We start from the raw sequence: 19,565 nt of genomic DNA, 5'->3' as shown, positions 1-19,565 counted from the left end.
TCATATCTGATCTCACCTGATCTTTTCATTTCTATTCTTTTCTTTTCCTTTTCTGTTCCTTTGTTTTCTTTTCTTTCCTTTTCTTGCCTTTTCATTTCTTATCTATCTCATCTCGTCTCAGCTTAGTGCTTAATATAGTATATAAATGGGCTATTTGTTAAAGTTGTATTTTGTATTCAATATTTAACTGATAATTTTGGTTGAAAGATTCCAAATGTAAATAAATTATTGTCATAATTTGAAGAAATAACAGTTTTGACGTTATTTAATCTATGTTTTGTTTCCAAATTATGTTAGCATGCTAACCAGCTAGCCACAGCCTGCTTGTCAATATCCTGTGCTAGCCGTGTAAACACTTCTCTGCTGCTCGGAGCTCCCAGTCCAGATTGCTATAGCTGCAAAGCTAACGGAGCTAACTAGTTAATATTTGCGAGGCAGTTACTGTTTTACTTTGCTATGCTGCCTCCTATTTGTTTAGAGCATGAACTTAACAGGTGGCCAATTCTTACATATTGCACTTTTAGTTTATGAACTGGGACAGACTTGGTTAGTTTTATTTACTCGTGACTAGTGAACTTACTCATCTGGTTGTTTTTGGTTTCAGAGCCGTGGTCATCGTCTTACATCTGGAAAAAAAAAAAAGAAAAAGAAAGACACAAACAACAAAATGACAAAATATTGAAGAGAATGTGATACAATGCAAATAACTGTAGAAACCATGTGAGTAGTGACCTTATACACAGTTCCCAGTTTTCACTGATTTTACTTCTGTGTACAACTGACGCCTCTGTGTTCTCCAGTGATTCATTTCAAGCTTTTATTTTAATTCCGTTAGTAATGATCTCAATACTCTTGTTGAACTCTAATAGGAATATGAATTCTATGCATTCAGTTAATGTGTTTACCTGTGGTCAGACAGATCTGAGCCAGCGGCCCGTCAGCTCAACCTTTACATTTCTCTTTATAATAAATCAAACATGTTTACTGCTGTCCTCTTTCCCACATGTTTATTTGAACATGCTTCTCTAGCCTGACAGTCACCTCTCTGACATCCATGCACACACACAAACACGCTGAAAGTGTTTTTCCTGCAATGACTTATGGGGTCAGCCTCAGTGCAATAGACAATCAATTCTCAATCTGCGCTAATGGCAGAGTTAACAGTCGCCATGTCCTGTCTATTAAAACGAGCCAGATGAACATTTCATTTGACCACAGCTCGAGCTGCTCCTCTCTCTGTGACGCCAGCTCTTAATAGGCTTGTAAAATGCAAAATGGTGGTGGTGAACAGATTACCCTCTCTTGCTGTCAGACCCGGTTGAAGGAGAGGATACATTATTGGGAGGTTAGGGCATGGTATTGAAAGCCATATTCAAATTAGATGTGAGTCGCTGAGGTGTAAAGGTAATCATGTGACCGACTATGTTGGCCTGACTCGTCACCTCTGCTCTTTGTTCACATTGCCTCCTTTGAATAGTCTGCAGTGGCCACTGTCAAAGCATGTTGCTCAGGGAAACATGCCAATGGCAAACAAATGATCCAGACCGCAGTCAGAATAGCTGATGAGCCTGTAGTGAACATAAAACTCACCAGCAGCCATATGGAAACCACAGAGGAGGAGTTAATTGGTAGAAGGAGGAAGGGGTGGACCTGTAGGCCACATTTCAGTCTAGCCATTCTCAAAGAGTGATGATATTCTAAGTTATGCAGCATTGTGTTCGCAAATGTATTCCCCATCTTGGTAACACAATCATGTGCTAACCATGAAAGATAAAGGACTCTTTTGTTACAATACAGGAATCTCAAACACAGTGCTTATGTTGCTGCTGAGCAGTAACCCAATAACTTAACAATGCTGAAAAAGATAACAGTTATGTTGTTATGTTGTGCATTCCATAAATGCCATAAGCAAGGACATGAAAGCTGTAAATCAGACACACAGACAGCATATGGGCACACACTGCAAAGTGACCTTCTGCTGTTACTGCTGATACCAGATGTCTTCTGACACCTCCCTTAGAATAGAATAACAGGCAGTTGCTTGTTCTTTCAATGGACACTGTGAACTACATGTAGTGTATATGGGCAGATGGAAATGAGAGAGATGAAAGAGATTAGATGAAGAAGAATGTTTTGAGTGTGTGTGTGTGGGTTAAAAATAATAGTATAGTGAAAAAGGAGCACCTCAAATAGCTTTTGAGAAAGAAAGCATAGGTTTCACTTCGGCCCCTCTGACAGGGCCCTTAGCTAACTGACAGTAGTTGGCAACTCAAAAAGCTTACAGGCTGGACACACTTGCTGTGTGAGTGTGCTGGAATGTCTTGCTTTTCATATAGGCGTCCATAATAACAGATTATAGCAGACGGACTGCTTTTGTGACTCGTGCGTTAAGCGAGGCTGCAGCAGCATGTCGTCTAGAGATTCTGAGTCTTACCTATTTTTACGGCAGCACGCATGAATTTCTTGGCAAAAATAGACCTGCAAAAGACCTGTCAACAGTCATATCTACATCCTGCCAGTTTTTCCCTGCATTTGTCTGTATCAGTAGAATGTGTCACAGAGAATACACACAAAATATGAAGGTGAGTTTTTTTTTCTTGTGCATTCTCTTTTTCTTGTCCTCCCTCCCTTTCCCCCTGCCACTTTCTCTCTTCATTACATATAAGTGAGGGGACTGGCAGATTTGGGTGATAATTCTTTGTGAGCGACAACCTTTACATAATTTGTAATCATTTGAACTATAATTAATGAATTAATCAAAATATAGATGTTTTACTATTCTCTTAAATATCATCTGGGTTGTAATGGAGTTGTTTCTTTGAAATCAAGGATCTACTGACTGAGTCTCCTGTATATTGCACAGCTTGTAAAGCCCTCTGAGACAAGTTTTTGATATGGACTTGGGTCAATATTTGTTCACATATGTCAAAATGGTCTCTTAGAGAAAGATGAAGGTCAGAAATACTAATTACATGTTATGACTCATGCATGTCATGAGATATATTTTATTGCTCTGACTTGTGGGCCACTGACAGAAATACAATCTGTTATGCTCTCTAAACAAGACCAGGTTCTCCAGCACTTCAGGAGTGGTTTGATAGCTCCATTTGGTGCATGAGAAACACATGTGGCTTCAGCAGTCTTTGAGGTTGTAACGTTGCACATATGGGTTTGGCATATACTAATACTACTACTACTACTAATAATAATAATAATAATAATAATAATAATAAATTTTATTTACAAAGCGCCTTTGATGACACTCAAGGACACTTTACAGAGGGACATCCGAAAAAACAATGAATAAAAATAAAAATAACAAATATCAAAGATTGTCATATACTGACCAGCACAGGCAACCATGAGGTTCACATCATAAGATGGAGTGAAGACCATCTGAGAAACATCATCATCGAAGTGCACAGTCATGTCTGAGCAGAAAAATGAACAGTCACAATGCCTCCACTGAAGATTTCATCAGTTTTCATCATTCAGGATTATCAGCCAATAACATTTGTAGGGGGTTGGTGAATACATACCCAGAGATCTTGAAAGGCTAAAGCCCCTCCAGTGGCCCCTACAGGCTGCAATCTTATTACATCTGTCAGTGGGATGTAAGTTTATAAACGGATGCAGTAAACAATGACATACTTTCCCTAATCAGCAGTGCAGCTAAAAATATACTGTATTTCCTCGGTGTATCTCTAGAGGAAATACCACTAGGTCATAAAAGTCAAAAGGATTGTCTACCATATAGCAATCTTCCAATTTGATTATGTGAGTATACTGTGTGTCATTTTGACCTGAAGATGAAACCGAAGTAAAGCAAATGGGATTGTATAAAACACACACACAAGGTTCATTTTTCAAATGGCATACATTTTGCTCCGTAAAACAGATTTTGATATTTCTAGATTGCAAATGGAAATGGGCCTTTAGGTAAAAAGTTGAAAACAAGAGCCTACAGCCACATAGTGCACACTGAGCCAAGCAGTGTTGACATAAAGTTGCACCAGTCATTTCATGCAACATGCTGGTGTTACTGGACCAAACAAGGTGTGATGGTACACATCCTAATGCTCATATCCAGGGTTTTTTTTTCGCATGCTTCCACCTGTAAATCTAAAAATGTCTCACTTAAATGTCGGAGAGGGATGCTGTTTTCTGGGTGTTCACTGAAAAACTCGGTAGCAGTGACTTTTCCTCATTAAATGTAGTGATTCTGTTTTCTGTAAAAGTTGCCAAAGACAGTACAACAACACAATAGGGAAAAATGGTGTCACATAATCACTGCCTGTAAACAGCAGGAGCTGCCTGGCTGTCTCATCTGGGAGGAATGAAAGTGTCCCCCCAAGGCAGAATATTGGAGCAATATTTCAACTTGTGTGAAAGGGGCTTTAGTTTTGAGTTATGAAAAATGATGGAAATTGCATAAGTTTTATTTCATCTTTGAGGGCACATATTTAGTCACAAACCAAAGGGAAATTTTGCCTTGAGGATGCTTTAGATGAAAATTCAGGGGATCGCCAAAGTCAGTTTGTTTTACTCTCTTGGGTCTCTGAAGTCCTATACACATTTTTATGGCAATCCATCAGATAGGTGTTGAACTATGTTATTGGAAGAGAGGAAACTTTGTCCTGCTACTGGCACAAGAAGAACATTCAGGGGGTCACCAAAGTCATCGTGATTTGTCCTCTTGGCACCATGGATATCTGCACCAAAGGTCAAGGAAAACCATCCAATAGCTGTTGAGCTTTTTCAACCTGGATCAGAGGGCAAACAGCTAATGAACAGATATTGCCATCCACAGAGCCATGCTGCCAAGGTCAAGGACACTTCATAGGTCAAGGGGTCACACAAATCACCCCAAAGGGTTCATGCTACAGGCACCATGAAAAATGTATTGAAAATTTTCATGGAATCTTTACTATAGTTTTTAATATAAACCATGGACCAAAGTGCTGATCAAAGATTGCTGGACAAAAGGTCATTAAGTTACCAAAACCATTAATCATCATGCTCTAAGGGTCATTAATATTCATACCATAGTCTTTTAACAACAACATTTTAAATATGTGTGCTTATCTGTGAATGAAATTTCAGAACTCACCTTTTCAAAATTGCGTTTAATGACATGTGATAAATGTTGTATTATGTAGGTTTTTAGATTTGCTTGCAATTTGTTGCTTTTATGATATTTGTCTCTATAGTGTATTACTTTTATGTTCAAATGTAAAGTGTCTTTGAGTCTCATGAAAAGTGCCATATAAATAAAATGTATTATTATCATAATAAATGGTATGGTTACGTTAAGGGAAAGATTGTGGGAAAGTGATGCAATCAGTGATGACTGGCCTTTTGATTTAGTCACAATAATAGAGGAGTTTTTAATATTCCATTCCTCATTTTTTGTTTGAATATTTTTTTATGGCTTTATTGATAGGTCAGCTGAAGATATGACAGGAAACAGGGAGAGAGAGAGGGGGACTGACACGCAGCAAAGGGACCCGGGCCGGGAGTTGAACCCTGGTCCGCTGCAGAGCCTCGGCACATGGGGCGCACGCTCTACTAACCGAGCTAAACGGCATCCCTCCATTCCTCATTTAATACATTTTCCTATATTTGGAGTGTCTGAATATCCTCTGGTTTTTGAAATGCTCAAATTTTCAAAGGGCACCTAACACAGTTTTTATCAACTTTGTATTTCATAGAGCAACAAGTAATTTCTTATTCTATCAAAGGATAAGACCACCCATATAGTAAAAAGTAAATGTAAATGTAAATGTACAAACACAGCTCCATACAGCTGGTCCATTGTAATCCAAGTCTCTAGAAGCCCCAATCTTCAGTGTAGCTGCTGAGCTAAACACGTTAGCATACCCATCTACCATGCTGACCTCCACACCTTTACCTTAGGCCTCCATGCTTAAAGGACAAACTAATTCCTGCAAACACACTTAACATTGGCATTAGACAAACATTGTCAACGATAAGAAAAGGATTTGTGGGGACATTTAGTTACATAAACTATTGGATTCACTGAGAAAGGCAGACTGAATGAAATGTGTTGTCATCAACAAGGCAGTTTGTTAGCTCGTTAAAAAATTAGCTTTACAAAGTTTCATTTTCCCTCCACCATCCCGTATCCCGTATATCCCCAGTATTCCCTAACATTTCTCACTCTTAGCAGTTTTCTTCTGTACTAAATTTATTTATTTTATTTGTTGAGGGACCATCTACAATTTTAAACATAAATGATGCCATTTGAAGCATTGCACCAGAGTTAGTTTAGAGCTAATTAACATTGGCAGTCACTTGTATATCTGCAGTCCCCCTAATCAACACAATGATACCGCTAAAGAATATGGTCAATCAAAAGGCTATCGCAAGAGCTGTAACGGCTTTACATGCAATTACTTTCCCTGCATGCTCTGCTCGCTTCTGTTGTTTAGAGTCCTGTAAAGCATTTAGTGACATGCCAATGCTTGTGAGGCTTCAGAGTAATGAGGCGAGCGGAGTTTGTGTGGGTCTGTCTCATTGCTGCATGCTAAATGAGAGTGCATTCTTGGCATGTGGATGTCGTGTCTGTTGAGGGCATTTAAATGTGCCGCTCCGCCCCTCGTCAACTCCGTGACGAGTATAAGCTCCAGTAATGAGGTCAAACTAGCAGTGTACTCTGGCATTTTTCATCATCCACATGCCTTACGATGGTCTCCATCAACCTCAGCAGGAAATGACCTGCGAGAAAAACTCAGCTATAGAAAATTACAGAGTTGTCAACAACGTTGCACTTGTGTAAAGAAACTGTCACCCACTCCAATCTATATCTTGGGTTTTAATTACAGTGGATGCCCAATTTAGCTAAATGAGATGTCATTCGAGGCCAACAAGGTACTCTAATTGGTATAATTCTGGACTTCAGCAAAGCTTTGATTGTACAGCACATCGCTTGGATTTAAGCTTTGTCCTCCTTGCTGTGGTGAGGCTTTTATTTTTTAGAGGTAAGTTTCCCACCACCATCATATTCCATGCTCTCACGGGGGGATCGTGCACCCCTGAGAGAGGCTGTTGGATGTGAGCAGTTTCATATGATATATGACCCTGAACAAACACTCTCAGTAAGGTGAACTTTGCCTCAAATTGATTCATACCATGAAAATTAGACACCCTGACGCATCAGTTTTTTTGTGTGTTTCTATGTGTGTGTGTGTGAGAGAGAGAGAGAGACAGAGACAGAGAGAGAGAGAGAGAGAGAGACCAGCATTGATGGAATGTAAGTAGATTCACTCTGTATTCACTCTGTACTGTTCTTAAACATGATCCTGAGGTACTTGTACTTGACTATTTCCCTTTTATGCTAATTCACACTTCTTATCCACTGCATTTTGGCAGCCACTCATATGCCTTTTAGTCCACTGCATTTAATTGACAGCAATAGTTACTTTGCAGTTTCAGAATCAGAATCTAAATGCACAAATCTAAATATCAATATTAATTATTTACCATTTAGTGATATCATATTTTTATTGATTAATCTACCCAGCAATGTGGAAAAAATATGAGAACTAGCTCCACTTTAAGCAGCTGCCACATTAGTCTTGCTTACAGATTAATGCATTTCTAATTATAATCCAATGATTTAATATATTATTATTTTAAAATGGGCCTGTAAGATTTGGCCCAGTGGAGGAAGAAGGAGACATGGACTCAAAAAAGTCTTCACCTGGCACTTGCAAAGTGCAGATTGCTGAAAAAAATGGTGCATGAGCATTGCCAGTTTGTGGTGTTCCCAGTCAGAACACTTACAAGAACTAAGCAAGCCATGTCTCTTTTGTCTTACAACTGGTTATGATTGTTGTTGATTCATAGCAAGTTAAAATGGTAGCTAATGATGTTACCTGATGCTAATGCTATGTTAGATTCAAAGATGATAATGATGGCAAAAATACTTGAACCCTGGGAAAGTAGTGCTACAGCAGTGTTTCATAGTACAATACAAGTAAAATCCTTAAAGCTAGCAATGATGGAATTAAAAATAGAATTGTATGTCCCTGTGTGTGAGAACTGTGTGCAACAGATGGTATTAGGGCAACTTTATAACAGGGCCAGTCTGCATATGAGTTGGTACTTTCACAAATGGAAACAGACAGCATTTTTTCAGGGAATTACATAACATCCATCTGTAACCCGCAATATTACTCCGTTACTGCCAAAAGAAATATATTACTGTAAGGCTTGCTTTTGTAACATGTTACTCCCAACATTGCCCATCACTTAAGCTGCCAATTAGAATTGCTGCATAATTGACGGAAATCACAGTTGAATGTGACAGAGACATGACCGGAGATAATAGGCTGAGCAGAATGGGTCAGTGTCAGGGGATGTTAATTAGGGACACAACAGACATTTGTCTGTTTCATGCTATGTTTCACTTGTGATCACTTGGTTTGGTCTTGTGCCTCAATTTAGAATACACAGTAACAATCCACCTCACATCCTGGTTGTTTACTGTTATTTTAAATCCATCAATGAGGACAACTAGTAGGATCAGCATGCAAGTGGCATAACAACAAAGCAGCTTTGCTTTTCAGGTAACTGATCAGGGCATTTCCCAACACATCACACACATGGATCAAGGAGTGACACTCCCACACTGGCGTTTCGTAGCACCACCGGATTTGGTCTAAATATAGCCTTACCATTGGATTGGGACCGGGGAAAACAATGCCTCTTCCTGTTTTGGGTGCGCAATGACAGACACACTTGTTTCGGGAAAGGAACCTAGGAAACGGGTTATGCAAAAAAGTTGTCTATTGCCAAATACTTGTGCACTTTAAATAACAGAAATAAGTAATTTAAGTAACATTTTGAGGCATTACGCAACATTTAAGCTAAATTTGGCTATTAATAATGATAAATTATCAGAGATAATTACAATTTCAAACTGTTTTGATATTTTGGGAAGTATACTTATTGGCTTTATTGTTCAACAAACAAATCAGTACTACTCTCATGTCTGTACTAACTATTCAGCTGGAGCTGGTAGACACCTGTCTAAATTGAGCATAAAGACTGGAGACAGGGGCAAGCTGGCCAGGCTCACTTTAAAGTTCAATAATAAACCTACTAAGACTGCAAAAGCTCAATGTTTACCATTTGTGTCTCAATTTTTTACTTTCAACACAAACAGAAATACAAAATTGGTGGCCAGACACTGTTTGCTAAGAAATGTTCACAGTGGGAAACTCAGAGTATAACCACAAGTTGTTGTTTTTACATTTCTGTTTGTGTATGGATTCAACAAAAAATAAAAACAGACTGATTGACGTTGGAGTTTCTAGTAGATATTAGACACTTTTTTAACTTAGACTGAGCCAGGTTTGATGTTCTCCCTGCTTTAAGTTTTTTTATGTGAAGCTTAACTAATGGCCCTCAGCTCCAGCTCTGTACTCTGTACTTGGTACTGATTTTCTTATATAACGCTGGTAAGAAAATAAATCTGTCTATTATTCCAATCTACTGTATTACTTCAGATCTGTATTGGCCATTGTGTTTTTTTTAATGGGCATATCTTGTAATGCTCACTGATGGAGAAAGACCAGCAAAGAGTAGACAGGCCAATAGTATTACAGTGTGTGTGTGTGTGTGTGTGTGTGTGTGTGTGTGTGTGTGTGAGTGTGTGCTTGCTGGATTAACGTTTCCAGGGTGGATGTGATCCTGGTACACTTAAATTCCTGACTGACCCCATACATTTCCACTACATATTAAATCCTCACTCATTCAGGTGCATGCTTTCTACAGCCTCTGGAAGTAGCCCAGGCTAGAGTTAGAGTTGAACTGTAAGAAATGTTTTATTTTGTCATTCAGTCCTTGTATATTCAGAACTTTTGACTAGTTTCCATGGTAATCAGTGTTTCATTTAGCGTCTTCTGACACTGCACAATAAAACTGTATTGGAGAAGCAATTTATGTCACAGTATATTGAATACTGGCAAACCCAGTTAATATATATATTATATATATATATATTATTTTTTTTTACTGTGGACTATAAAAAGGATGTGGCATCATTGTACAGTTCTCTTTTGGGAACATGCAGCACATACATTTACTCAGTTTCATTTTGTGTCATCAAATATTCTGCTCATGAAACACTCTGATTTTTACAATAATGTCATGAGCAACTCCATGTGACCGCACTACGTGACACGGTTTAGATGTACAGCCATCCTTTGGTGGAAGTAGAAATGAAAAACAGGTGTAAAACTTTCCTTCAATAAAGGATACTGAATGTCAGAGAGATCTATTTTTTTTAGGCTGTGTTTTTCTAAGATTACTGAGACCTGTGATGGTGCCAACCAATGAGACATTCACATCTGCAACTAATTGTGGCGAAGTAACAGCAAATGAAATGAGACGGTTTGGCTGCGAGCCAGAATGAATGACACAACACACAGTTATTTTCAGAAAGGTCATGGTTCTTGGATAATCATAGACTTCTGGGTAGTGATTGTGGCAAAAGACCTACTCAAAACTTTCAGCAGTTTATACATTTTAATATTAAGATAATTCATGAAGAGAACAGGGTGGATGAAAATGATAAGCTTTGGCTTTGTGAGCTGCCTGTTGTCTTCAGTGATTGTCCTCACTATGCCATCTCTGCATTACATTCAAACTCTTCACCCTTTTTTGACCCTGCAGACATGCAATGGTGTATGAACATCCATCTAACCACACCTCTTATTCCTCTCCAGCAAAAGCAAAGTCACATGGAAAAATGAGCAATATTTGGGAAAGCATGTGCCCCTGCAGTTCAAAGAGTAATGACAAACATGAATAACGCAACAGATCAGTGGGCCCTTTCAGATCAGAGATAGAACAGAAAACAATCTGCTCGTTGCTTAGAGGTCAGACTTGTGTTGATGGAAGGCTTTGCACGCAAGAGAGACGCGACAAGTAGAAACATGAAAGAATGAGAGGAGGGGATAACAAGATGAGAATAGGAGAAGTGGAGAGGAAACACAAGTGAGAGATGGCTTCGTGATCTGATGATTAAAACGATTTGGTTTTGTCCGTTTACTGTTGTTGCTATGATTGTGAGGACCAAATCTCTGCTAATGAGATGAGACAACCCTTTGAAACCACATACATCATCAATTGTAAATGATGGATTTAATTTCATCAAATAAAAAGGGACAGTGCTTCATTACCTGGCTTCTTAGCGGAGCTTTATAAGCTAACATTTGCGACCCGTGCTCCTAGCCTGCCAGTCTGCAAGGATTTAAGATGAAAACGTCAAATTGCGGAACTATCATGCAAAGATCAGCAATAACAATGTAACCAAAACAATGTTTTACATTTCTGAAGAAAAGGACCATATGACTTTGAAATAACAGAGAGTTCTAATTACTCTTATCATGAAGTGAGTATATGAAAAAGCCAACCATCAGGTTACCTGAAACATAACTCCAAATGAATGCTAATGTTGCACCATGTCCGCAGAATGTGAAGAGAGTCAACTGTTTCCTAAAACATTCACCAAAACGTGTAAGCATAGATTGTCTCATCATCCTACCTTTTTTTCAAAAACAGTGTTTCCTTATACATATCTGCGGCATTTCTTTACATAAATTCCAGTTTAATTATCATTCCCCACATATGTAGATATACTGATATACCACATATTAAAGGACAAAATCATCCTGGAGGATTTATCAATGAGGCTCTGGCAACACAACTCAGTGAGGGTATCTATCTAATATTCTAATTCTGATATTTAGAGGGAACTGCCATTTTGTTTTGTTCTTTATCCTGTCAAGTGTGAGTTGAGAGTTGAAGTTGAGTTGAAAAAACTACATGTGTGTGACTATGTGTGTGTGTCAAACAGACAGCAGAGACACAGATCCAACCACTGGTTCCACAGCTGCTTTGTCACTGTCAGATCATGACAGTAACACAGTGGTGGCTTGGCCTGTATGGTCACTGACCTTCTGTTGTACCACCACCACAACTTTTGTTAACAAAAGGATTTAGAGTTTTTAAAAACTAATACATTATTTCACAATTTCTGGGTTGTGTTAATGTTTCATCTGTTGTATCCTGTTATTTGTTTCATTTTGACTCAATCATTTATTTCATATTGAACATTTCTGGCCAAATGGTAATAATGAGGTCTATTTGTGTTATGCCCGGTTGGTGGAGTGTAGACCCAAAAGGGGACAATGAGGCAGGAAGTATGATAGAATGTAATTTCTTGACTTCACAAGGGTTATGCAAGTAAAGGTATAGAAAAATCCACACAGGACATCTTCACTCGCCCAGTCTGGGCAGGTGAAGGTGGAGGTGCGATAGCCTACGGTGGCACTGGTGGTAGCGTGGCAGGTTGAGGCTCCGGTGGGCAAAGGGTAAGGCTTTTGACTGCAGAGATGCAGAGAGCTGGACGGTTGAAGCTGGAAACACAGGTAGTTGAAGTGCAGCTGAAGACTGGATGTAGAGAGAACACAAAACACATTAGATATCCTTGAGAGAAACACGAAATTACTAGCAGTCATACAAAATGATGATCTGATGGATCATCGTTTTGTATTAATTTAACTGATGAAATCATCTGGCATGAGGTAGAGTGGACAGGGCTTGTCAGGAGGCGCTGATTTCCAACCTGCTGCAGGTGAGTGTGTCAGCAGCTCTGGTGAGTGTGAAGTTCCGACTAGCCTCTCAATTCACCTCTGCGAGCACAACAGAAAAAGAAACAAAACACCAAGCACAAAATATCAACCACAAAATATGACCGATCATCACATTTTTGGACATATTTGTTGTTTAGTTATCCTTGGTAATGTCAAAAGAGTTGAGATCTCTACACACTGGCCATATACCATTGGCAAGTAAAAGGACACTCTATACCTAGTTCTAACAAGTGATTAAGAAATATGTAAGAGCTCCGCTATTAGAGTATAGTATTAATAATCAAATGTGTAATGATTGTTGCCAGGATTACAAAAAAATTAAGAGATTAATCAGACAAAAGTACAAGCTGAGGTGGGGTTAAGGTTTAGATTTCACAATGAGTTTGCAGAAAAAGAGGTACAACAGTTGACTAGTACGTTATGGTGATACCGGAAGTGGCTGCACAGCCTCATGAGGAAGTAAGCAAAATCTCCCTCATAAGAAATAGATGGCCAGCTGAGAGAGTATAAAAAACGCAGTAACAGAGGACACAAGGTTCTTCCTCCACTCTCCTGCCTTAGATTAACCTACAAGACGGAGTATGTGATCAGCCTATCATTGCAGAATGGACTTCAAGACATTCACAGTTGGATCCAAGGATAACAGAGCACGGGGGGATTAACCAGAAGAAGCAGGGTAGATGTTTGGATGTAGGCAGTGAGAATGTAGGCGAGTCTCCTCGCTACTAGCTTAAGCAGTCCCTATTGAAATCCCTTTTTAACGTAATACTACACCTTAAGTTTAGGGACGCATCCTTTATATTGGAGAGCTGGTCCGGTATCTCCTGATAATTCAACACTCAAAGAGGAAGTGGCTCTCTACATGCAGCAGAGAGATACCTTCTTTGCCACGACTGAGAAGTGGGACGAGACACCCAAGGGAAGGATGGTCCCGTGCATGCATAGTTAGGCCATTTAGGCACCCTATCCACACGGAAGGAATTGGAAAAGCAGCAACTCTGGGTAACTTTGTAGCTTTAGGGACCCAACCCTTTATAACGGAGAGCTGGTGCAGTACTTCCTGTACAGGGGTAAACTCGGGATCTAACAGTAACAGCAGATGCTATTGACATATCGATATCATGATTTGTCTGTAGTTGCAGAATTAAGGCAACCTTCCAGACTTAACACAATACATGTTGCTCCAAACTATTTACACTTTTGCTCTCTAACCATAGAAGCATAAACTACAGTTCCAGAGATGCTTCTACCATGGAGACACAAATGTCATTGGTTTTATGATAAACCTAAAAGATGTTAAATAAAAATATATTGTAACATCGCATGACACTAATCATTCATTTTCTTGTTTTTTTTTCTTATAATGTGGTTACGGGAGAATGTAGCATGGGACCTGTTTCGTAAAGTAATGTACACTATTTAACAAAGCTGTGACTTATAGTATTAACTTATAGTATTAACCACAGTATTTTCTTATGGGAAATTCCTTAAACTGTGACATATGAATGCACTGAAACTACAACAGATGTGAAAACAACCAACAAGTTGAGTTCATGTCAAAAAGCCAAGATGTTAAGTATTTACTGGACAAACCTGAGTGGTCTATCTCCCAAAACAAACTCTGCTGCCACTAAGGACTCTCCAATTCATCCATAATTCATGGTTAAGCCTCTGCTGGAAGGCCTTGCACTGTTTGTGGCGCATTGTTAGCCAGGCTGAATAATTAAAGACAGAGGTTTCCTCTCCATAGCTATACTCTGTGTACCTTTGTAATTTACATAATCAGTCAGATGGATACAAAAAGGAGGGTTCTCAGAAAATAGCAGCTGGCTATGCAGGACTTGGATGCTGCAATATACCTTTTTCTTAACAATGTGGCAGCTGGTGGCAGTGTGGTATGTAAAGTTTCTCAGCTGGCCAGGCAGTCATGTTGCTAATCTGGGTGTACTTTCACAAAGTGAGGTAATGTTTTGCAAACAGCTCTCCCAAAACTCTCAGAGGAAATGTTTTTGCTGTGTCACTTCAAGTAGCGTTGTTTTACAAGCTTTCAACTCAGGAAATCGAAACAATCTGCTGTGTTGCCCTCACTTAATTCTTTCTCCTGTGCTCAGTCTGTCTAAGGAAAAAAAAATGCGGCATTCTGCCCCCTGAGGCCTTCTCACCAGAGCAACAGACTGTCGCATTACTTAGCCATAATGGACACCGAACAAAAACAAGTTTTCTCATTTTTGGCCACATGTTAGAGAATGGGTGGAGAAGAGAAGGATGATGTCAGTTACAGGGGTTGGATAGCCTCTTCCCTAAGCCCCTGACCCCTTTTATTGAGATGCTAGAAACAATTCAACAGTCAAATTCCTCAGTGGAAAGACCACAGTGGTTCAACAACAGCTGGATCTCAGTGTTCAGGAGCTGAAATATTGTGTAAAGAAACAGACTGTGTAACACCGAGGAAGTAGCTTTAGTATACAATAGATCCTGCTACTGGCTGAAAACTGTATCCGTATCCGTTCCTGCAGTGGCCTTATCATCAGTGCTCCCTCAAATGAAAACAGCTTAAAGCTGCTGGCTGTCCTGGTGTCTGGTAGTCAGAGTATGTTCTCAGCACAAGCTCACTGATTTTCACTAATTGTCAGCCCCTGGATGACACATCTTTACATCTGGAAACATACTGCCATAGACAGATGGGTGGAGCCATCAGTCTATAATCATGGAAAAACATGTCTCTCTACCGGATTGGACTCTACTGTTTATGAACACAAACCTGTGCAAAATGACGCATAATAGTATTCCAAGATAGAGGCTAGGATGTTTCCTAAGTCAGTGTTTGTAGTTCTTTCACAGTCTTATATATAGAAATTAAAGAATATAATTCTTAAGAAATTTCAGTATGGTGATAATTACTCAGGAATTAACAGCCATTTGTCTGTGGAGTCTGAGATATACCAATCCGTGTACCCTTCGTTCTTTAGTTTTTCCGTTTCAAAACCAAATTAAATTAACAGAAAAACAACTTTGTTTTTCTGTTATTTTGTTTTAAAACCAGAACGGAAAAACGGAAAAACAAAATAACACAAAATCACACATTTTGTAGCTGTTATTCTGTTTTAAAACAAAAGAAGGATAACGTGAAAATTAAGTTTTTTTATTTTTACTGTTTTGTTATTGTGATATTTGGAAAATTCGGATTTAGGAGGCAGCGCAGTAATTGTAATTCATGTAATTCACACAGAAAGCTGCGCTGCTGCTACTAAAGAGACGTGACGGTAGACGCCATGATGATGACGTCGGGGTGTTTCCCCTGCGGTTATTTATCAAAATATACACCTGCACCCAGTGTTTAAAGGGGACCCTGTGGTTAATTGAAACCCGGCTATTATTTGGTAATATATGGTAGCCTACATTTACACCCCGCTCTGTACGCCGGAGCAGCGGCGGCCATGCGCATCCGCGATTCATTCACAGCCTGGAGGCGGAGTGCTGTGTGTCTACTCTCTGCTCTGACTGCAGGCTGGACTGCTGCACGAGGCTACTGAGAGACTGACCGCCTGTGAGTGCTTTTGGACGGGGGAGGGACTCACGGCAGCACCCGCTGCTCGTTGAGCACAGTAAATGCAGAGTGATACGTGCTTTCAAGTCAGTCTCCAAACACCAAAAAAGTCTCCAATAACACCAGTAAAAGTCGCTAGATTTGTCGGTAGTCGCTTTTGACAAAAAAAAGTCGCCAGAAGGATGATTTGTTTGTGTGTTATAATAGTCCAACCACTTGCATTTCGACATGGGGGGAATTTTCGTGATTTAAAAAAAATTTTTTTTTAATCTTTTCCCCCCAAACAAAGCTGTTTTTCTGTTATTTTAATTTGGTTTTGAAATGGAAAAACCAAAGAACGAAGGGTACACGGATTTACACCTGTTTCAGCTATTCTCAACAAGGACAGAACTTTTCTCAAAAGTCTGTCGGACCTTTCAACAGTCCATCTCAAACACAACACTGCGGATTCTTTCTCACCTTGTGATCCTACTTTTTCAGTCCCAATACCCATACCGATGCCTGGACTTTGTGTACAGGGCCGTTTCTGTCTTTTTGGGGGCCCTATGCAAGATGCTGTTTGAGGGCCCGTATTTTGTCAAACTACGATGGATAGATTCCTGACCTTTTTGGGTGATCCATAAAGATGCAACAATCTATTACATTTTAAGAGGAAAACAGGCTAGAGTCGTGAAAACCTCTCTCAAATTAAAATCAAACATCTTAAGTTGACCAACACTAGTAAGTTGAACTGATAGAAAATGACAATACAAGGTAAACAACAGGGATCCTTGATAGGTCAATAAATGAAACTGATGGCGTGTTCCTCAATTTTATTTTATTTTAAGTTGACATTAAACATATAACATACATACACCCAAAACTAAAGTTAAAGTTGTAGAGAAAATAAAATAGGCTATTACTTAGAAAAGAAAATCACAATGAGCCAGCATCCATATCAATATGCAAACAATAAAAACAAAAAACTAACAAGAATAATACTGTTAAGGTAGTAAGGAACCTTTCAAATGTAACACAAGCCCTTCAGGACCAACACAATAAACCAGCATACAATAAATATGCAACAATGAAAACAAACCAACAATAAAAACAATACTTTAAAGGAACCATACAGAACTATATAACACAATCACACCACTTTGTGATGATTATCAGTATCATCTGAGTCTTGTGTTTTAGGCAGATCTACCCTGCCCAACCTCAACATTTCTGCTTCCTTGCCAGCATATGAGAGCTGCTTGCCAATCTCTGGTGCTGAAGGCGGCAGTGCTGCTTCCTGTTCTGCGGCTCCAACATACTTCAGAATTGCTCCTGCAAAGACGAAACTCCTCAGGTTACCAAGCAAAACAGATCCTTAGCAAATTATCATACTATATAATTGAGTTATGTTACACTAATGGAGAAATTCATAATCTGCTTTTATTTTAAACCTTGCAATATACAGCATAGTGTCCCTTTAAAGCATGCAACCAATTTCAAAGTCACTTTTAAGCAGTTTTAAAGAGTTATCAAACAAAGATAAATGACTGATGAGCTTTATGTGATATTGAAGGAATATCCAAGTTTATATTTCACAGAGTATTACAAAGTGAACTACTTGCTTAACTGATGATTTGGTCTTAATATATTCTGTGGGCAGAACAAACAGTCCTATATAGTATAGTTCACTTTAAATTGACTTTAATTTGTGTTATTATGATTCTTTTGAATAAAACAAAGTAATACATCAAAAACATAACTAAATGTAGGCAAATTATATTGTCACAATAAATATTCTAATAAATGTGGAAAAGAAAGACGCAACTAGCTCAGTAGAGTTAACAATAATCCACTCAGAGCAATAATCTACTGCCACAATAGTCCATAATAATCCACAGTAACATTAGGCCTCATATGCATTAGGGTTGTTTAGCACTCTTCACATTAGAGACCTACAAACTGAGGAAACACTAAAATTGATAAATTAATCATAAAAACAATCCTAAAGTGATGTTATGTGACAAATATTGAAGAGCAGAGGAGGTCTATGATGGACAAGCAGCTCTACTGGATGAGGATCCAGCAGACATGACAGATATCCTCCTGACTACCAGTAGTTCAAATTTGTCCTCTGTGGAGGACATTTCTAAACCTGAATATCTCCCACCCACTTTATACTACTAAATTAACTCCTTCTGCTATCTACAGAGGACATTTAGGGCTTTTCAATGATACCAAATGTGAAGGGGTGGGGCTTTGGTACCTTTCTCTTCCTCATTTAGGAAAATGGCAAGCACATTTTATGGGAAGAGGAAAAGTAAGCACATAATACTTTTTATTGAGCAAATTTTGGCTTGAAATGTTGTTGGCATATTTTATATAAGTCTCTTAACAACACATTAAAACATTGTCTGAATTTTTAAACTGTATTTTAGCATAGTATCTAAGTGTTTAAAAATGTCCTCTGTAGTGGACATTTGTAGTTATTTCCTCCACTTTGTTCTGTTTTTTTAAATGAAAAGAAAGGGAGTCATTCTCAGAAGCACCTTGGTTGCCATCAAGGTTCAGTTTCACATGTATGGCATTCCAATGTCCACTGTAGTGGACTGTTACTAGAGGGTCGTAACATGGACATATGATATGGCAAAAATAAAAGCTTTTTTTTCAAAGAAAATGTTTTCAGTATTCTAATTACCTTACAAAGATTGGGGAATTAAAAAAAAATGTGATTGGACAATATTTTTTTTCCTGGTAGTCAGGAGGATATCTGCCTAACACACACACCCTCCCTCACAAATATAATGCCAACGAACTGGACCTGCTGTGATTCACCAAAACGGGTGTCACTTCAGTCAATCAGTGTTATGGCCTTCACATAAGAGATACATTTTATTTTAGCCCTCTCCTAAAGCAAACACTTAAGCTAGCTAAAAAAATCGGCATTTAAGCTAGCCCCTCCAACCCACATAATGAAAAAAAAAAACCCATACCTTTATCCAGCGAGCGTTTTTCTTCATCGAGTTTCTTCTTTTTGCTGCGCCAGATGAATACGCTAGTTTGGTCGCCATGCCGTGAATGACCTGAACTTACGGCTCGGCGCAATAGAGCTCAACAGTGAGGTTCCGGAAGTGAAAATGCCATTCATATTCTGCATATAGATTTTGATTATTGGCCATAATGTCGTAACCATCCAAAGTAGACTTACCATGAGCTATCAGATTGTCAAACGATGATATATGATCCTGTAGAAGCCACAAGTCTGTATGATATCAATCTTGTTTTGAGAAAAACATGTTTTATTCGCGATGTCATGGATAAGTACTACACTACCCACAATCCTATAGTGCAACAGC

General features: G+C 38.9%; 1 protein-coding gene across 1 annotated transcript in view; it reads right to left on the bottom strand.

Moving 5' to 3' along the window:
• svila (supervillin a) overlaps positions 1–3,430 on the bottom strand; it is a 111,601-nt gene extending 108,171 nt beyond the window's left edge. Inside the window, exons 1-2 of the mRNA XM_030398404.1 lie at positions 3,348–3,430; positions 581–626 (exon numbers count right to left, since the gene is read on the bottom strand). Of these exons, the coding sequence (XP_030254264.1) occupies positions 581–584 (4 nt within the window). The 5' untranslated portion in view covers positions 585–626; positions 3,348–3,430. The remainder of the gene's footprint in view (positions 1–580; positions 627–3,347) is intronic.
• Positions 3,431–19,565: the final 16,135 nt, after the last annotated feature.

The sequence above is a fragment of the Sparus aurata genome, chromosome 19, assembly GCF_900880675.1.
Source record: "Sparus aurata chromosome 19, fSpaAur1.1, whole genome shotgun sequence".
Taxonomy (NCBI): Eukaryota; Metazoa; Chordata; class Actinopteri; order Spariformes; family Sparidae; genus Sparus; species Sparus aurata.
The sequence above is the reverse complement of the archived record's forward strand: the minus strand, read 5'-3'. Positions and strand labels throughout refer to the sequence as shown.